Source organism: Bubalus kerabau, chromosome 1 (assembly GCF_029407905.1).
Source record: "Bubalus kerabau isolate K-KA32 ecotype Philippines breed swamp buffalo chromosome 1, PCC_UOA_SB_1v2, whole genome shotgun sequence".
Lineage (NCBI taxonomy): Eukaryota > Metazoa > Chordata > Mammalia > Artiodactyla > Bovidae > Bubalus > Bubalus kerabau.
The window spans coordinates 140,469,526-140,488,288 of record NC_073624.1 but is presented as its reverse complement, the minus strand read 5'-3'; the positions used below and the strand labels follow the sequence as shown (position 1 = coordinate 140,488,288).

At 37.2% G+C, this 18,763-nt stretch overlaps 1 protein-coding gene across 1 annotated transcript in view; it reads left to right on the top strand.

Moving 5' to 3' along the window:
* Positions 1 to 18,145, top strand: part of TMEM26 (transmembrane protein 26) — a 64,131-nt gene extending 45,986 nt beyond the window's left edge. The window contains exons 5-6 of the mRNA XM_055589942.1: positions 13,222 to 13,298; positions 16,252 to 18,145. Coding sequence (XP_055445917.1) covers positions 13,222 to 13,298; positions 16,252 to 16,676 — 502 coding nt within the window. The 3' untranslated portion in view covers positions 16,677 to 18,145. The remainder of the gene's footprint in view (positions 1 to 13,221; positions 13,299 to 16,251) is intronic.
* The last annotated feature ends 618 nt before the right edge of the window (positions 18,146 to 18,763 follow it).

Below are 18,763 nucleotides of genomic sequence, written 5' to 3'. Positions count from 1 at the left end.
CCATGAATGTTAACTATGTCATCATTTATTCAGATTTTCCTTGATTTCTCTTAGCAATGTTTCATAATTTTCAACATATAGGTCTTACACCACTTTTCCTAAATTTATTCCTAAATGTTTTTTCTTTTTGATAGAAATGTTTTCTTAATTTCTTAATATCATTTTCATGGTTTTATTACCACTACATAGAAATACAGTTGACTTCTGTGTAGTAATCTTGTACCCATCAATCATGCTTATTAGTCTTGTAGACTCCTTAGGGCTTTTTACATATAGGAGAATATCATTTGAAAGCAAAGATAGTTTTGATTCTTACTAATCTATATGCCTTTTATTTCTTTTTCTTGCCTTATTGCTCCAGCTAAAATTTCTCATACGGTGTTGAACAGAAGTATGAGTGGGGACTTCCCTGGTCGTCCAGTTCTTAAGACTCCATGCTTCCACTGCAGGGGATGCAGGTTTGATCCCTGGCTGGGGAACTAAGATTCCACATGCCATGAGGCATGGCCAAAATAAATAAATAAATAAATAAATAAATATGAGTGAACTTTTAAGTCTCAAAGGATGAGCATTCTGTCTTTCACTTAAGGATGTTGCTAGCTGTAGGTTTTGCACAGATATTTTTATTAGATGCCCTTGATCAGTTAGAGGAAATCCCTATCTAGGTTACTGAGAGTTCTTTATTTCTTCCGTTCTCTCTCTTTCTCTCTCCTTTCTATGGACATTTAATTTTGTCAAATATGTTCCTGTTTTTCTTATGATTGTTATGTGGTGGCTGTTCTTTATTCTATTAATATAGTATATTGCATTAACTAATTTTCAGATGGTAAATCAACCTTGGCTCCCTAGGATAAATATCACTTGGTTATGGTGTATAATCCTTTCTGTATGCTGTTGAATTTGGTTTGCTAACACTTTGTTAATCATTTTACATCTATATTCACAAAACACACTGTCTTTTAGTAATATTTTCTTTTCTTTTTAATTTTTCTATTCTTTTTTCTTTTTTTTTAATTTTTCTATTCTTTTTTCTTTTTTTAATTCTTTTTTTTAAATTTTATTTTATTTTTAAACTTTACATAACTGTATTAGTAATATTTTCAAATGGCATTTTTTCTGGCTTTGCTATCAGGGTAATACTCCCTCAGTGAATATCTCAAGAATCATTCCCTCTTTATTTTCTGAAAGACTCTGTATAAGACTGGTGTTATTTCTTCTTTAAATATTTTATAGAATTCACTTAAGAAGCTGTCTAAGCCTATGCTTTTCTTTGTGGGATGATATTTATTACCAACTCAATATCATTATTTCTTATAAGTCTACTCTGTTATTCTGTTTCCTCTTGGGTCAAGTTTTATTATATTTTATATTTTAGGATTTCTTCCATTTTATCTAAGTTTATTTTTCATATGAAGCTGAACATTCTGTTATTCATTTATACTTGTGTCTATTCCTGTAGAGTCACTTATTATGGTCCTGCCCTTTTCGTTCTGAGTTGGTCATTTGTTTCTTCTCTATTTTTCCTTAGACTTCTCAGTTTCCTCAGTCTTTTAAAATAACTAATTTTTGGTTTCACTGATTTTTTTCTATTATTATTCTGTTTTCTATTTCATTGGTTTGTGTTCTGATATTTAATTTTTCCTTCCTTCTGCTTGCTTTGGATTTAATTTGCACTTCTGTTTTCTAGTTTCTTAAGATGGAAGCTTATTGATTTGAACTCTTTCCCCTTTTCTAGTATGGTATTCAAAGTTATAAATTTCCCTCTAAGCACTGGTTTATCTGCATCTCATAAGCTTTGATATGTTATCTTTTTTTGTTTAATACAATTCAAATTATTTTCCAATTTCTCCTGTGAATTCTCCTTTGACTTCTGAATTGTTTAGAAGCAAAGCTATTTAATTTCCATATGGGGATTGCCCGAATTTCTTCCTGCATTTTTTTTTAATCTTAATTCTGCTGTAGTCTAAGAATATACAAAATTAACTCTTTTAAGATACTGAGACTTATCTTGTGGCCTAACATACAGCCTATCCTGGAGAATATTCCATATGTGCTTGAAAAGAACACATTACTTGATTGTTTTATAAATTTAAGTAATGTCAAATTGGCTGATTGATTTCTTCAGGTCTTCTATATCCTTACTGAATTTCTGCCTAGTTGTTCTATTAATTATTGAGTGGGGCACTGAAATCTTCAACTCTAATTGTTGAATTGTCTGTTTGTTTTTTCAGTATTGTCAGTTTTGCTTCATGTATTTTGAGGTCCTGTTTTAAGATGTGCAGTTTTTAAAAGTTCTTCCTGATGTAGTAGTTGTTTTTCATAATGACATGTCACTCTTTTTCTCTAGTAATATTTCTTGTCTGAAAGTCTATTTTGTCTCTCATGAATCTAGGCACTCTATTTTATGACTATTGACATGGATTTTTTTTTCAAACTCTGCATGTTTACATCTAAACTGTGTTCTTCATATACCACATATACTCGGAGAAGGCAATGGCACCCCACTCCAGTACTCTTGCCTGGAAAATCCCATGGACAGAGGAGCCTGGTGGGCTGCAGTCCATGGGGTCGCTAAGAGTCAGACACAACTGAGCGACTTCACTTTCACTTTTCATTTTCATGCATTGGAGAAGGAAAAGGCAACCCACTCCAGTGTTCTTGCCTGGAGAATCCCAGGGACTGGGGAGCCTGGCAGGCTGCCGTCTGTGGGGTCGCAGAGAGTCAGACACGACTGAAGCAACTTAGCAGCAGCAGCCGCAGCATACTCAAATCTTGTATTTTCCTCTCAGTTAGACAATCTTTGTCCTCTAATTGGAGTGTATATTAATTTCCCAAGGCTGCCATTAACAAAATAACACAAACTCAGTGGCTTAATCTAACAGAAACTTGTATTCTGGCCTCTGTCTTCACATGGCTTTCTTTCCAGTGTGTCTGTCTGTGTCTCCAATTTTTCCTCTTTTTTCTAGGGAAACCAGTCATTGGATTAGGACCCATGCTAATCTAATACGACCTCATCTTATTTTCATTACATCTGCAAAATCCCTACCCCCAAGTAAGATCACATTCTGAAGCCTAGGTAGACATGAATTTGGGTGGACACTTTCTAAGGTTTTAAAAGGTGTTCAGTCCATTAATATTTAATGTAATTACTGATGTGGTTGAATTTATATCTGCTATTTTGCAATTCATTTTTCTCTACGTCTCATTTCCTTTTTGTTCTTATGTTATTTACTACTTTAAAAATATATTCAATGAACAATTTCAGTTCCTCTATTGATTTTCTATTGATGTAAGTAGGGAAGACAATGTATATATTTAAATCTTCACATTCTAATAGTTCCATTTCCTCCCCTTCTTTTTTACTATTATTGTTATATATGAGTCACATCTTTATATGTTATAAACCAAAGAGTACAGTTTTATTATTACTGTTATATAGATTAATTTTTAAAGAAATTAAGATATAATTATATATTTATGTTCACTTATATTTACCCACATATTTGAAGATGTTCTCCATTCTGTCTTGTGGAGTTGAGTTACTTTCACTGTCATTGTTCTTTCAACCTGAAAGACTTCCTTTATTGTTTCATCTAAGGCAAATCTGTTAGCAACACATTCTTCTCATCTTTGGCAGAAATGTATGTATTTTTCCTTCATGTTGGAAAAATAGTTTCATTGTGTACAGTATTCTTGGTCAATAGTTTTTACTTTAGCATTTTACATGTATCATTCCACTTTCTGCTGACCTTCATTATTTCTGTTTTCTAATGAGATGTTAGCCATTGTTTTGTTGTTACCCTGCACAAATGATCTTTTATTTATTTATTTATTTTGCTGTTTTCAAGAGTTGCTTTTTCTCTTTGTCTTTTGAAAGTTTCACTGTGATGTGTCTAGGTTTGGATAGCTTTGTCTTTAATCTTACTATGACTCTGTTGATGTCAGTTCAGTTCAGTTCAGTCGCTCAGTCGTGTCCGACTCTTTGCAACCCCATGAACCGCAACACACCAGGCCTCCCTGTCCATCACCAACTCCCGGAGTTTACCCAAACTCAAGTCCATTGATTCAGTGATGCCATCCAACCATCTCATCCTCTGTCATCCCATTCTCCTCCTGCCCTCAATCTTTCCCAGCATCAGGGTCTTTTCCAATGAGTCAGCTCTTTGCATCAGGTGGCCAAAGTATTGGAGTTTCAGCTTCAACATCAGTCCTTCCAATGAACACCCAGGTCTGATCTCCTTTAGGATGGACTGGTTGGATCTCCTTGCTGTGAAAGGGACTGTCAAGAGTCTTCTCCAACACCACAGTTCAAAAGTATCAATTCTTCTGCGCTCAACTTTCTTTATAGTCCAACTCTCACATCCATACATGATTACTGGAAAAACCATAGCCTTGACTAGATGGACCTTAGGATTGTCTCTGCTTTTTAATATGCTGTCTAGGTTGGTCATAACTTTCCTCCCAAGGAGTGTCTTTTAATTTCATGGCTGCAATCACCATCTGCAGTGATTTTGGAGCCCCCCAAAATAAAGTCAGCCACTGTTTCCCCATCTATTTGCCATGAAGTGATGGGACCAGATGCCATGATCTTACTTTTCTGAATGTTGAGTTTTAAGCCAACTTTTTCACTCTCCTCTTTCACTTTCATCAAGAGGCTCTTTAGTTCCTCTTCACTTTCTGCCATAAGGGTGGTGTCATCTGCATATCTGAAGTTATTGATTTTTCTCCCAGCAACCTTGATTCCAGCTTGTGCTCCCTCAGCCCAGGGTTTCTCATGATGTACTCTGCATATAAGTTAAATAAGCAAGATGACAATATACAGCCTTGATGTATTCCTTTTCCTATCTGGAACCAGTCAGTTGTCCCATGTCCAGTTCTAACTGTTGCTTCCTGAGCTGCATACAGGTTTCTCAAGAGGCAGGTCAGGTGGTCTGGTATTCCCATCTCTTTCAGAATTTTCCAGTTTATTGTGATCTGTTGATCTAGTATATGTAAATTAATATTTTTCCTCAAACAGAGGAATTTTCAGCCGTAATTTCTTCATGTTTTCTCCTCCATTGTCTCTTCTTCTTTCTGGGACTTCTATCACAAATAGATATGCTTAATTGCATTCTGTGGGTCTCTGAGACTCTATTCTTTTTCTCCTATCTGTTTTACTCTCTAGTCTTTAGACTGGATAGTTTTCACGGATTTATCTTTCAGGTCACTGATTTGTCTACCATCTCCTATATATATATATATATATATAGTCAAATTGCAGAGTTCACCTAGTGAAATTTTCATTTCAGTTCCCATATCTTCAACTTCAGAATTTCTATTTAAGTCTCTTTTTAGCTTATATTTCATAGTTCAGTTATTTATTTGTTGAATAATTGTCATACTTCTTTAGTTTATGGAACATAGTTTTCTTTCATTGTTTGAGGATATTTATTATAGTTGCTCTGATGTCTTTATCTGCTAAACCCAACATCTGGACCCCATTGGAGTTAGTTTCTAGTGAGTGAGTGATTGATTGTTGTTGTTTTCTCCTGAGCTGAACCACACATTCCTGTTTCTTTGCATGTCTCATACTTTTTTGGCTAAAAACTAGACATTTTATATTGTGTTGCAATATATTATCCTCAGGCTTCCCCATATGCCTCAGGCATCTTCTTGTTTTTGTTGTCTCAATAAACTGCCTGAATTTATTCTGAGGATTCTATCTTCCCTTGGATTACAGTCACTGATGTCTCTGCTTGATCTTGTTTTGTTTCTTTTTATTTATTTTTGTCTTTAGCGTGGCTATTAGAGTCACACCTATAACTGCACAGCTTATGATCAGTCAATGATTTGAGCAGCAATTGTGATCAAATACGTCGAGCCTTTTTGATTTCCACCTTCCGTGAACAAATGGATCTTTGTATGAACTGGAAATCACATCAAAGTTTTCATATTTATCCAGTTTCAAATCTTTACTGACCCTTCTTGGATCATCTCTGCATATGTCTGGCATACATGGAGATGTTACCTAGCCCTTCTCTGGCTCTCTTGTTTTCAGAGTTTCTCCATTAAATTTCAAGTTAGTCAACCACTCACCCCCACTGGGATTGCAACCTCAAAGTAGCAAAGTTTTGGACTTCCCCATTCATTTCCAACCAAATTTGTTACCTTCACTGACCACACCTTTAACCATGGGATTTCACACTCTACTCCAAATCAAGTCAGTATACTCTGATTACAAGGAGCTTCTGGTTTTCATTGTCAAGCTCTCCCTGTAGTAAACACCACTACTCCGATTGACCAAGACAATCTTAACATTTCCCTCATCTTGACTAAACTTTAAAAAGGTTTATTCCTGCATATAGGCCTCTGATTTTCCTTTCCTTAAAGCATTTATTTTAAAAAAACTTGTGGCTCCAAATTCTTCCTAAGTCCCTTTGAGATGCAAGTCTTTTCTCAGCCTCTTTCCAGTTTTATAACATGATCCAGGAATATCTTTCTTAAGGATGTAAGAGCTATCCCTTTGAAATTTGATCATCAAGAAAGATAGCACTTCTGTCTCCTAGACTCTTTGGGATGATAGGAACCTAACTTAGATCAGTGCCAATAAGCAAATACAGATGGCCTAATCACATCGACCAACTTCCCTCTTTAGTGTTCTCTAGTACTTTTCCACTAGTTTGCTGCTACTGCTGCTAAATCACTTCAGTCGTGTCCGACTCTGTGCAACCCCATAGACGGCAGCCCACCAGGCTCCCCCGTCCCTGGGATTCTCCAGGCAAGAACACTGGAGTGGGTTGCCATTTCCTTCTCCAATGCATGAAAGTGAAAAGTGAAAGTGAAGTCGCTCAGTCGTGTCCAACCCTCAGCTACCCCATGGACTGCAGCCTTCCAGGCTCCTCTGTCCATGGGATTTTCCAGGCAAGAGTACTGGAGTGGGGTGCCATTGCCTTCTCCGTTCCACTAGTTTACCCCCCTGTTTAAAAACTCTTCTGCCTTTTGTTTCAGTGGAGGTGAATTCAGTCTCTCTCCCTTACTGCAATGGCCTTCAATGAAGTCTTCATTTCTTATTTAATTGTCTGATGCAATTTTTCCTTTACATACAATGCTGGAGGGATAAGGGAATATCCCATGGGCAAGAATGTCTTAGATACTCACTCTTCTTAACTAAAGTTCTACCAGCTTTTCATGAATAAATGACTCAATTTATTATTTGCCTTTGGTTTATTTCCAGAGATATGAAGTAGTTGTTTTTTGATAATTTTTCCATTGTTATGTATGTTTGCTGGGAATAGCGTTTGCTGATCATTTCATTCTGCTACAGCCACCCTCCAACATTTTAACAAGTCTAAATTTCCATATAGTTGCCAGAACTGGTTAAGTGGTTATTTACACCTTTGGAGATCACTCTGCAGTCTTTTTTTGAACATAGATCATTTGTTGAAAAGAAGAAACACATTTGGTAAAATGTTCCTGTAGCCTTATTGCAGCTTCACTGTGAATATTTGACCAAACCAAGGAGAGTTTTTCTATGTTCACACTGTGTGTTCTTTTAATTTAGCTCTTTTTGCTTGGTGAAACATTTCTTCCAAGTTAGATTAATACTTCATTTCCTTTCATTCCTTCTCTCTCTCTCCCCTTAATTTTCGCCCTCCTCTGAAGAGCTTATTGGATGCTTTTTAAAAAGCTAGAGCAAGTCTATCCACTGATTATCTGTTATTTATGGATGAATTTACACTTCCAAAAAGACATAGTTAAGCAAATTAGCAATGCATGAAAACACACCCTTACACGTGCATAAAAAATGAACTCAAAATGCCATAAAGACAACTATAAGACAAGACACAATAAAACTCCTAGAAGAGAACATAGGCAAAATGTTCTGCAACATAAATCATACCAATGTTTTCTCAGGTCAATCTCCCAAGGCAATAGAAATAAAGACAAAAATAAACAAATGGGAGCTAATCAAGCTTACAAGCTTTTTTATAGCAAAGGAAGCCATAAACAAAATGAAATGACAACCTATGGAATGAGAGAAAATATCTGCAAACAATGTGACCAATCGGGTTTAATTTCCAAAGTATACAAATGGCTCACACAACTCAACAACATAAAAAAAAAAAAAAAAAAAAAACAATAAAAAAATGAGCAGAAGAACCTAAATAAACATTTCTCCAAAGAAGACATACAGATGGCCAATAGGCACATGAAAAGATGCTCAGCATCACTAATTATTGGAGAATGCAAATCAAAACTACAATGAAGTATCTTCTCTCAGTGGTCAGAATAGCCATCATTAAAAAGTCTAAAATAACAAATGCTGGAGAGGATATGGAGAAAAGGGAACCTTCCTACACTGTGGTGGGAATGTAAATTGGTACAGCCACTATGGAAAACAGTATGGAGGAGCCTCAGAAAATTAAAAATAGGATTGCCCTATGAACTAGCAACCTGGAGGAAGGCATGGCAACCCACTCCAGTATTCCTGCCTGGAGAATCTCCATGGACAGAGGAGCCTTGTGGGCTATAGTCCATGGGATCACAAAGAATCAGACATGACTGAATGACTAAGCACAGCACAGCACAGGATGATCCAGCAATCTCACTCCTGGGCATATATCCAGACAAAATTATAATTCAAAAAGATACAATGCACTCCTACGTTCATAGCAGCATTATTTCCAATAGCCAAGACAGGGAAATGACCTCAATATCTATTGACAGTTGAATTAATAAAAAAGATGTGGTACATGCATACAATGGATATTACTCAGTCATTAAAGATGAATGAAATAATGCCATTTTCAGGAACATGGATGCAACTAGAGATTATCATACTAAATGAAGTAAGTCAGAAAAAGGCATATCATATGACACCACTTATATGTGGAATCTAAACTATGACACAAATGAACCTACCTACAAAGCAGAAACAGACTCACCAACATAGAGAACAAACATCGTTGCCAAGAAGAGGGGTGGAGAAGTGATGGAAGTTGGAGTTTGGGCTCAGTAGATGCAAACTATTACATATAGAATGGAGAGACAACTGGTCCTACTGTATAGCATGGGGAACTATATTCAATGTCCTGGGATAAACCATATGGAAAGGAATATAAAAAAGAACATATATATATATATGTATAACTGAGTCATTTTGCTGTCCAGCGAAATTAACACAACATTGTAAATCAATAAACTTAAAAAAACTAGCAGTGCATGACTTTATTTTTAGTTTTTCACTCAATAGTTTTGGTGCACTGATCTACCAAATGTCTTTTATCCTCCTAAGTTTTCCAGCTAGAGAAGTGATACTCACATCTATAATTATACTTCAAAAGATCTTTTGTCTGTCTATGAATAGAGTCCATTGTCTGCTTACATGCTTCTCAGCTGACATTTATGAAGATAGATTGCACATGAGAAAATGGGGCAAGACAAGTGGGGGAGACAATTACACAATAGAGACAATGTTGGATAAATTCATTCCAAAATTCCTTCATAAATTTGGAGTGTTTGCCATTTAAGCTTAGTGATTTAATTATATTCCAGCGTTTAACCTTCTTGAGTAAATTTTACTGCCTGAATTCATAATGCAAATTTGCTCCAAAGATTTTCTGATCATCTTTTCAAAATTCATGTTTGATAACTTTACTAATACATTTGTCAATACCCACATTCTCCCATATTGCATGTGCTCAGAGAATACTTGCAAAAAATATATATTCAGTATCATAAAGTTAGAACCTTATTTAGGATCAAGGTCAGCTTATTATTTATCCCTATTTTGTATAATAATGAAGTTAAAACACAAAGTATTTAAGAAGTATGTTCCCATAATAAAAATACTATTACTACTACTAATAGTAGTGATGGATAATATTTATCTCTTGCTGTGTTCCAAGCACTGCTTTAAGGGTTTTAGTTGTGATAAGTTATTTAGTCTTTACAATAATACCATTAAGTAGAGACTATCAATATCAGGATTTTATAAGTTTAACAGTGGTAGTCAAGAGAAGTTGTGACAGTCTCAAGGTTACCTAGTAATATATATATATATATATATATATATATATATATAACTTGTAGGACTCAACTATGCTTAGTCTGTATCATGTGCTGTTTTGAGAGCTGATTTTATATGTTTAACATATTTAAACAACATGTAATACAACTATGAAATAAAATCCAGTAGCTATTATTATTGTCATTCAAAGTGGGTGAACTAAAGCAGGAGAAGATCCCTTGGAGAAGAAAATGGCAACCCACTCCAGTATTCTGGCCTGGAGAATCTCAAGGACAGAGGAGGCTGGCAGGTTATAGTCCATGGGGTCACAAATAGTCAGACGTGACTTGACTTAGCAACTAAAACACCAAACTAAAGCACATAGGTATTAAATTATTTGTCCATATTCATATAGCTGGTAAATGATTAGCCTGGGATTGGAGGCCCATGCCCTGTCTTTCTGGTGAGGGTTAGAGCTGATGTTTGAATTCTGGCAACCCAGCCTTACCATTTCTTTCTGCTGCCTTGCAGACAAAATTGCACATGAGGTTTTTGGTAGAATTATTGAAGTCTGAGATGAGAAGAAACTTCAAATGTGACCATCTATGGAGAAATCTATTTTACATCTCTTGCAAAATCCTTTCCAAAATGTTCTCAATAAGTTTTTGTCCAGACTTTCTTTGAACATTTTCACTAATAGAGAATATACTAACCCCAGGGGCAACTCATTCTATTTTGAGTTAATATTATAAGAAAGTACTTTCCTCTATTGTGATGAAATTTGGATTCTTATAGGTGCAGCTAAAATCCTTTGAACCTGAATTGGTTCTCTGAAGTCACAAGAAATAAGTTTAATTCATTTTCCAGATGATAACCCTTTCAGTTTTTAAGAAATCATCTCTGGTTTTTAGTTTCATGAACTATGCCACCTCTAACATGGCTCTGAGGTCTTTCACCATCCTAGACTCTCTCCTTTGGACCAAAGACATTTTAAACGTTCCTCCTAAAACATGAAGGCAGCACATAATATTTCAGATATACTCTGAACACAGTAGAACAGAGCAGGGCTAAAACTTTCCATTTTCTTCATGGAAATACTATCATGTAAAGGTTAAAAGGGTGGATGCTGAAATCACTGGCCAAATAGGGATCATAAGTGTACCCATTTGTTGAGCCGGTATGAGGATTAAGTGTGACTGCAGAGCTAAATACTTAGAAAACTCCCTGGCACATAGTATGAGTTCAGAAACTGCAGGTAAGATTATTTAAAAATCCAGGCACTTATTGAAGGTGTGCTAAATATAGACATTGAAACTGCAAAGGGAAAATTATAGACCACATTCCCCCGGCATTTTCATTTAAAATTCTTGACTTATACTTCTTGGGAAGTGATCTATGATTGCATTTGATTTTGGAAAATCAAAAATTATGTCACACTGCGGACTCATAATTAGATAATAGGAAGGGAAAATCCTTGAGCCTTTTGAATGGCTGCCATGAAGTGCCACCTCTTCTATCCTATTAAAGGTCACCCAGTTACACTCTGTCAAGATCTCTGGGGATCCTGGTTGTGTCTTCTGAGGTATTGGTTTCCGATCCAACCTCCGGTGTCATATGTGCATAGGAGAAGCCTTCCATCAGCGTTAGCAACCAATTCAGGGATGAAATGTGAAGTGCAACAGAATCAAAAGCAGAGCCTGCAGCGACCCAGTAGAAAGCTTCCTTTGGGGAGTCATTTACGCAGTTAGGAATTCACCTAACTGTACTCACACCCAGAACATTTCTTCATCTTGCTAATAAGAACACCATGGGAGGCTTTTTCATGAGCCTTGTTTAAATCCAAATGTCTATTATTAATTTATATATCATTACCTGCTTAGTAATCCTAACTCTATTTTTAAAGAAAAGGAAAGAGAGAGAGAGAAAATAATCTTAGATGAGTGCTTTTGTTCTCAGGAAACCTGTGATGATTCCTAGTAATTACTGTTCTCTTCAATACAGGCTCTCAGAAATCTTTCAAATAACCAGTTTTATAATCTAACCAGGGATTAAGAGTAAATGCGCCTTTATAGTTCAAGATATACTTTTGCTTCGTTTTGAAAGTTAAGACCTCATTTTTTTGTCACCAACCTTGTCTGCACCATCAACTGCCAGGATAGATAATGATGGCTTAGAAATCTCATTTACAAATTCTCTCAGAGTTTTGAGATCTAATTTTTCAGGACTTCAATACTTGGAACATTTAAAAACATCCCTTACAATCACCTCATTGAATTTGGTTTCAATTACTCTTCCCTGATGTTTTTCTATCCCTCTCCATTCTGGAAATCCCTCTTGACAGAGAAGTTGGCAACAAAATCTGTTATTACACCACTAACCTCAAATTGATAACTTCCTTTGGGTTTTTGCTGTAAAAGAGTGACTTTGATTCTTCTTTCGTATCCTTCATATTTTTGTAACCTCTATTCTTTCTGACTTTAGTCTTCGAGACCATTCTCCTCGGTCTATGACATCTGTACATTTTCCAGGTATGGATCCTTTTGTACATGCAACAATTCCTTCCATAAATATTTCTGAGTGACTCTTATTTCCCAGGCACTGTTGTAGGCACTGAGAATCCAGCGGTGAATGAAACAATCATATTCCTTGATTCACAACTGAAACAGCTTCAATTGTGGATGAAATAATTTACCTCCTAGTGTCCACTGTAAATCTTTGATTATTGGATTTATCTTCCCACTTTTTCTCCAGCTGAGGATGGAGTTTCTTTTACATGCTAAGCTCTTAATTGTTGAGCCTTATCCAGCCCTTTTGAGAGGGATTTTTAAGTCAGAGTCTTGGGAACCTGGGACAATTTTCACTTTCTATCCTTGAAATTTCTTGAAATAACCCCTCCAAATTTTCAGGTTAATATCTAACTTTTGTCCTATAATGCTTCTGTGATTTTGTAAAATGAAATACAGCAATATGGGACCAAGAGGTTTTGCCATGATTCACATAGATGTTGCTACATGTGGAAGTTGGGTTTTAAGTTTCATATTTTTTAAAACTTCTTTTTCATTATTTCATTTTAATCATGCATGGATTTTTCACAAATATCTTGGTGATAACCAAGATATTTTGACAACTGTCGTTTATTAGGGTATAGTCAAAAAGGAGAAAAAGGAGGAAATATTTTTTCTGCATGTGATCATATTTTTCATCGCTAATTTAAAATCTTTTCTACATTCCAGGAATAGCCCTGCCCTGGTTTATTCCATCCTTGTTATATGGACCTGGAGCATGCTACAATTTCCACTTGACCTGGCTGGTAATTATCTGATGTTTGCTCAGAGAAACAGAAAATAACAATTCTTGATTATGAAACTGTAATGAAGCTAAGGAGTCATTTAAGAGGACTATCTTTTTTTTTTTTTTTTTTTATCACTTTGATATCTCAGTGTTTGTTCCAGGTCAGTTTAGAAGAAAAGTGGGTTGAAACTCGGGAGAGCCACAAGAAGGTCCCCTTCGGGTACCTGGTGAACCTGAGATAGTTGAGAGGATAAGAGCACAGCCTTATGTCCATTTCATACAGTTCCATCACTTCTGCAAATTAGTTAGGAGCCTCAGCTTTTCATCCATGAAATAGGGTTGATAATTGTTGTAGTGAGGGTTGAGTGTTCTTGTGGTGACAAAAATAAGATGTAGTTTGTAATGATTGTGCTTATTAGCATAGTTACTGGCATATACATGCTATCTCTTGATATTTTGGGGGCTTCCCTGGTAGCTCAGAGGTTAAAGCGTCCACCTGCAATGCAGGAGACCTGGGTTCGATCCCTGGGTCGGGAAGATTCCCTGCGATCCCTGGGTCGGGAAGATTCCCTGGAGAAAGAAATGGCAACCCACCCAGTATTCTTGCCTGGAAAATCCCATGGACAGAGGAGCCTGGTGGACTGTAGTCCATGAGGTTGCAAAGAGTCAGACACGACTAAGCGACTTCACTTTCACTTTCACTTTTTCATTCTTTTGTCAGACCTTTGTATTAGAACTTCGAAAGGAATAAGAGCAGTTTCAGGGCCACATGGAAAACTGGATTTTTTTCCTCAGTAGTGGGTCTTATACTCCCACTGGGCTTATTTTAATAAAAACATAAACCTCCTAAGACTTTGCCAGAAGTAAACTGTTTCTCAGGCATTTCATACTGATGATCTAGTGCTACGTTATCCAGTACAGTACCCACTAGCCACATGTGGCTATTTAAAGTTATTAAAATTAAATCAAATTAAAAGTTCAGTTCCTCAGTCACACCAGCCTGCTCAGTGGTCATACATGGCTGTGTTGTCAGCACAGATATAGAATGTATATATTTTTTTTATTAATACAGATGGTTTTATTGTACTGCATTGACCTGGAGTGAGCCTATAAATTCTAGGAGCCCTAGAATTTTGATGTGGCAATTCTCCTGGATACCATTTCACTCTGAATAAGTTCTTGGATTGAATAGTTATATTTTCCTCAAGTCTGATTCCTCTCTTATGGAACCCTACCTGATGACCTCAGGGGTAGAATGAATCTTTGTACAAAGATATTTAATTTTTCTGCATCCTTTTTCAGTCCACTCCGATAAGCACAGAAGTTTCAGAGGCCATTTTAGACTTTAGCATCCACTTTTGCAAAACAAAATTGTCAACAGAATAGATGGAAAGCATGGCTATGGCTTTTTGGAAATGCTCAGAACCTATTTACGAGTTAATAACTGCAAACAAATGTGTACAAATAAGTACACACACACACACACAAACGTGCTCTATACCCATCGATCAGCTGGTGTCCTCTGCCAGAATATTAGGCACTATCAGTTTAGATGTTGAATGATACCCTTAGGAGATCCTCTGGGAGACATTTCCTGACCCTAACATCTTAGGAAAGGCTATTATTGATCTTATCTTGTTTTTTCTTTTGTCATTCCCTCTGCTCATCCTCACCCTCCCATATCTTGTGGTTTATAGCCTCACTTAGAAAATTTTTATTTAAGAAAGAAATTTTGTAAACTTTCATGGGTGATAATGTTATGCAGCTGTTTGAAAAACAAAGACCAAATGCTACTTCTGACTAAATCACTATTGTATTTTCCAACAAACAGTACATTATGTGCACCCATATCAAAGCGGCTTCATAGTATTTGCAGGCTCCAATAGACGAAGGCATTCTTTGTTTGAAAACTCCACGTGGAAGGCTGTATTATTATAAAAGGACTATTTTCTGCCCTTGACCCTGAATTAAATTTACATTTTAAAAATTAAAGCAAATAAGGTTCCATTGTTGATTGGACCTCCTTTTGTTCAACTGGAAAATCAGTAATTATATCCAGTCTTTCCTGTAAACTGTGAAACAAAACCATAAGGAATTAGACAAAATATAATAACAATGGCAGTTATTTGGGCTTTTTTCCCCACTACCATTAGAGAAATATGTTTAGCATGACTTAAGTTTGAATTTGAAGAAGCACTTTGAATTTTCGAAACACAATTTACATAGAGGCCTGAGTGAGTCAGCCAGTAAATAGGTAGGTACCAAAGAAAGGATGCAGAAGGATCTTGGCCATGCATACTCTGGTTCATCTTCCAAATTTAGCAGCCAGGTAAGTCATACATTATCTTAAGGGAAAGATGGACAGGGAGAAAGGAGAGTTGCCAGGGTGTTAGTCTAATGGAAACAAAAAGAGTCAGGGAATAGGGGCCCCTCTCCTCAAAGGCATCATTGTTCTACAGTTTTCAAAGGAGGAAACTGAGGCCCAGGCAGCCTAAGTAACGGGGCCAGCATCTTGCTGTTAGAATGTAAGGAAGCCAGAAGCAGCAGCCAGACTCCCTGACTTGACTCCCAGAGTAACCTGCCGCCCTGCTGCCTCCCTGTGCTGCAGACTTCAAAGACAGACAGGGCAGTTTCTTCTGTTCTTTATCTAGCTAGTTAATGGTGCTTTCCCTGGTGTGAGGACTTGAAGGTGAGCTGAATTTTTTTTTACATGGATAGAAAGTAGAGGCTGGTTTTCTTTCATGTGTTTGATTGGAGTTAAAACAGATGATGCATTTTGAATATAAAGTGATGAAGGATGTCCAATGGCAGGGTGGTTGCAGCTGTTTCTATGCCCCTGCCCCGCAGAATGAAATTACAGGCTCACTCCCAATCGTGAACTAGCGTAGCCCCAGTGTTTGATGGCTTTTACCCCCTCCATTCTTTTGTGCATTTCAGAGACCTGCGTTAATTGGCCTGTCTTGTGTTTTCAGTACAGAATGTCGTGTGCCCAGTGTCCATGACAACGAGGGGGTTCTCCAGCCGGTTCTTCTGCCAATACAGTGCCGACCTATGGAACATTGGAATCAGTATCTTCATACAAGATGGTCCTTTCCTTGTTGTGCGGCTCATACTCATGACCTATTTCGAAGTGATCAACCAGATGCTAGTGTTCTTTGCTGCCAAGAATTTCCTGGTGGTGGTGTTACAGTTCTACCGCCTGGTGGTGTTGGCCTTGGATGTACGCGCTTCCTTGCAAAGTCAGCGGAAACGCCTGAAAGGAGGGGACAGATGCCCGGATGCACCTGCTGAGCGTGGGGTCTCACCTGAGGCCTGGCCAGGCAGTTCCATGGAGGCCTTGGCTATTCCTTTACAGGGCTCGCCGGTCACCTCCGACGACTCCCACCCCGCACCATAGTTAGTCGCTGACAGCAACGTGCAGCTAGACAGCTTGACTTTCTGGTTCGTCTTTCAGACAGAATCTTCTTTTTTAGCTTTGGCATATAATAATTTTCAAAAGAACAACATAAAAAGTGATCTTAAACCAAAGCTGAAAAATTTTCTTTTCTGAACGGAATGAAAAGAACTTTGATTAGTGGCTATCGCTACAACTTCTGTGTGATGGTATCAGATGTTAGAGTTGTTCAACGACTAAGTGATTTGTTTGTTTTGAACTGTTTGAAAAGCTGTGGATAGGGTTAGAGTGACATGCCCTCAAGAGATTTAATGCAGACAAACTGTCGCGGCTGTTACCTGAAAATAGAGCATCTTTGAACTTTGGCTCTATTGTCAGACTATCTCATCTGATCTTTTCTGCAGTGTCCCTCTGACATCAAAAAATGTACATTCAGTGAATGTAGAACAAATGAAGGGAAAAGTGCCTTTAAAATTACCTCACTGTGGGCTGGAAACAGTGAAAATCTCTGCCCAGCTGCCATAGCATCAAGAGCCCTATTCATCACTGCATGGACCTTCCCAGGAAAAGCATTTTTCTGGGCTGCTGTGGTCTTCTGTCATGGTGCATATGCTCTTCTGGAAATGTTATTGCTTTGGCTTGGGTGCTGCAAAATTCACAGCAAGCCATTTTGGTTACAGATCTACTGGTTGTGGGGCAGGAAATACTGGTAATGCTGACAGTCCCAGTTTCCACTCTGAACCTGATTTGCAGTCTTCGTCAGGATTTCCCTTAACTCCACTTTACCATTTTCTATATTGCCACGTCGAATTATGTGGGTTGATGCAAGAAAGCGCTGAAGCAGTGAATAAAGGTATTTCAGGCCCTTTAAGTGTTACCACAATCGCTGGTGTCCGCCTGCAGTCCCGGGAGCGCCTCTGAACTTTAAGTGTTACCACCATCGCTGGTGTCCGCCTGCAGTCCCGGGAGCGCCTCTGAACTGCCACTGCTGAAGCCAGCCTTTGGTCTCGGGAAGATGGTGGTGATGGAGGCTCGCATTAGCCCTCCTCACCACCAACAGCCCTTGATGAGTGACGGGGGTCAGAAAATGCCACAGCATTGTGGAGATCAGGAAATTTGCTTTTCTTCCCTGCATTAGGACTGCATTTCCCCAGTACTGAAAAAGCTTTCCTTTCATATGCCTCTGTACGTTCCAGTTGGAGGCGATTCAGAACCTTTTAAAATGATTTTTGCTTTTAAAGATACAGTGTGAAAACTTACCTGGCTTTATAGCAGTAATTATATAAGGCAAACAACTCCAAAACTGTTCCTTTAGGGTTCAAAGCATAATTCCACCTTGTTATTATGCTCAGGAATTGAAAGGGACATTAAAGATAAGGCAGGGTGTGAACTTAAATTGGATATGACCTAGGGACACCCAATTGGGACAAATTTTATCTATAAATCTGTGTGACATGATATCTGTTCAAACTATTTAATAGTTGCATAGACAAACTGTTTTTATACAGAAAAATTAATATTTTTCAGTTAATAGTTTCTTTGGTGCTTGATAATGTTTCTGTTTATTTTCTTCCTCATGTTTCTAATTTTAACAATATGATGATTGCAAAATTACACATGAAAATAATAGAGTACATTTATAATTTTCCATAATAATTTTATGAAAAGTTAACATCAGGAAATTATATTTATATAAAGAACTTGATAACTTTTAAGGGCATTAAAACGTTTAGCAATTGAACACAAAATAATAACTTCTATTTATAAAGATACTCAGCTGAATGTGTTTTTATGTTGACTGTCTTATGTTGAATGTTTTCCTCTACAACATGTATGTGCCGCTTATTATTTCAGATTTGCTCATGGGCATGCTTTTTGTGTTTTAATTTTTCTTTTCCAGCAAAACAAATATTGGGCCTCTAAAAATAGATGAAGTATGAAGAAGTATGGCTGTTGTGCAGATATTTTTAAAATGCTTTTGACTCTGAGACTTGGCTTGGCTCAGTGAATGAGTTTCTAGTACTTAAGTATTTTGTAATTAGCAGTCCTCCAAAGGCCTGGGAAAAAGAAAGTCCAGAGTCTAGCTTTAC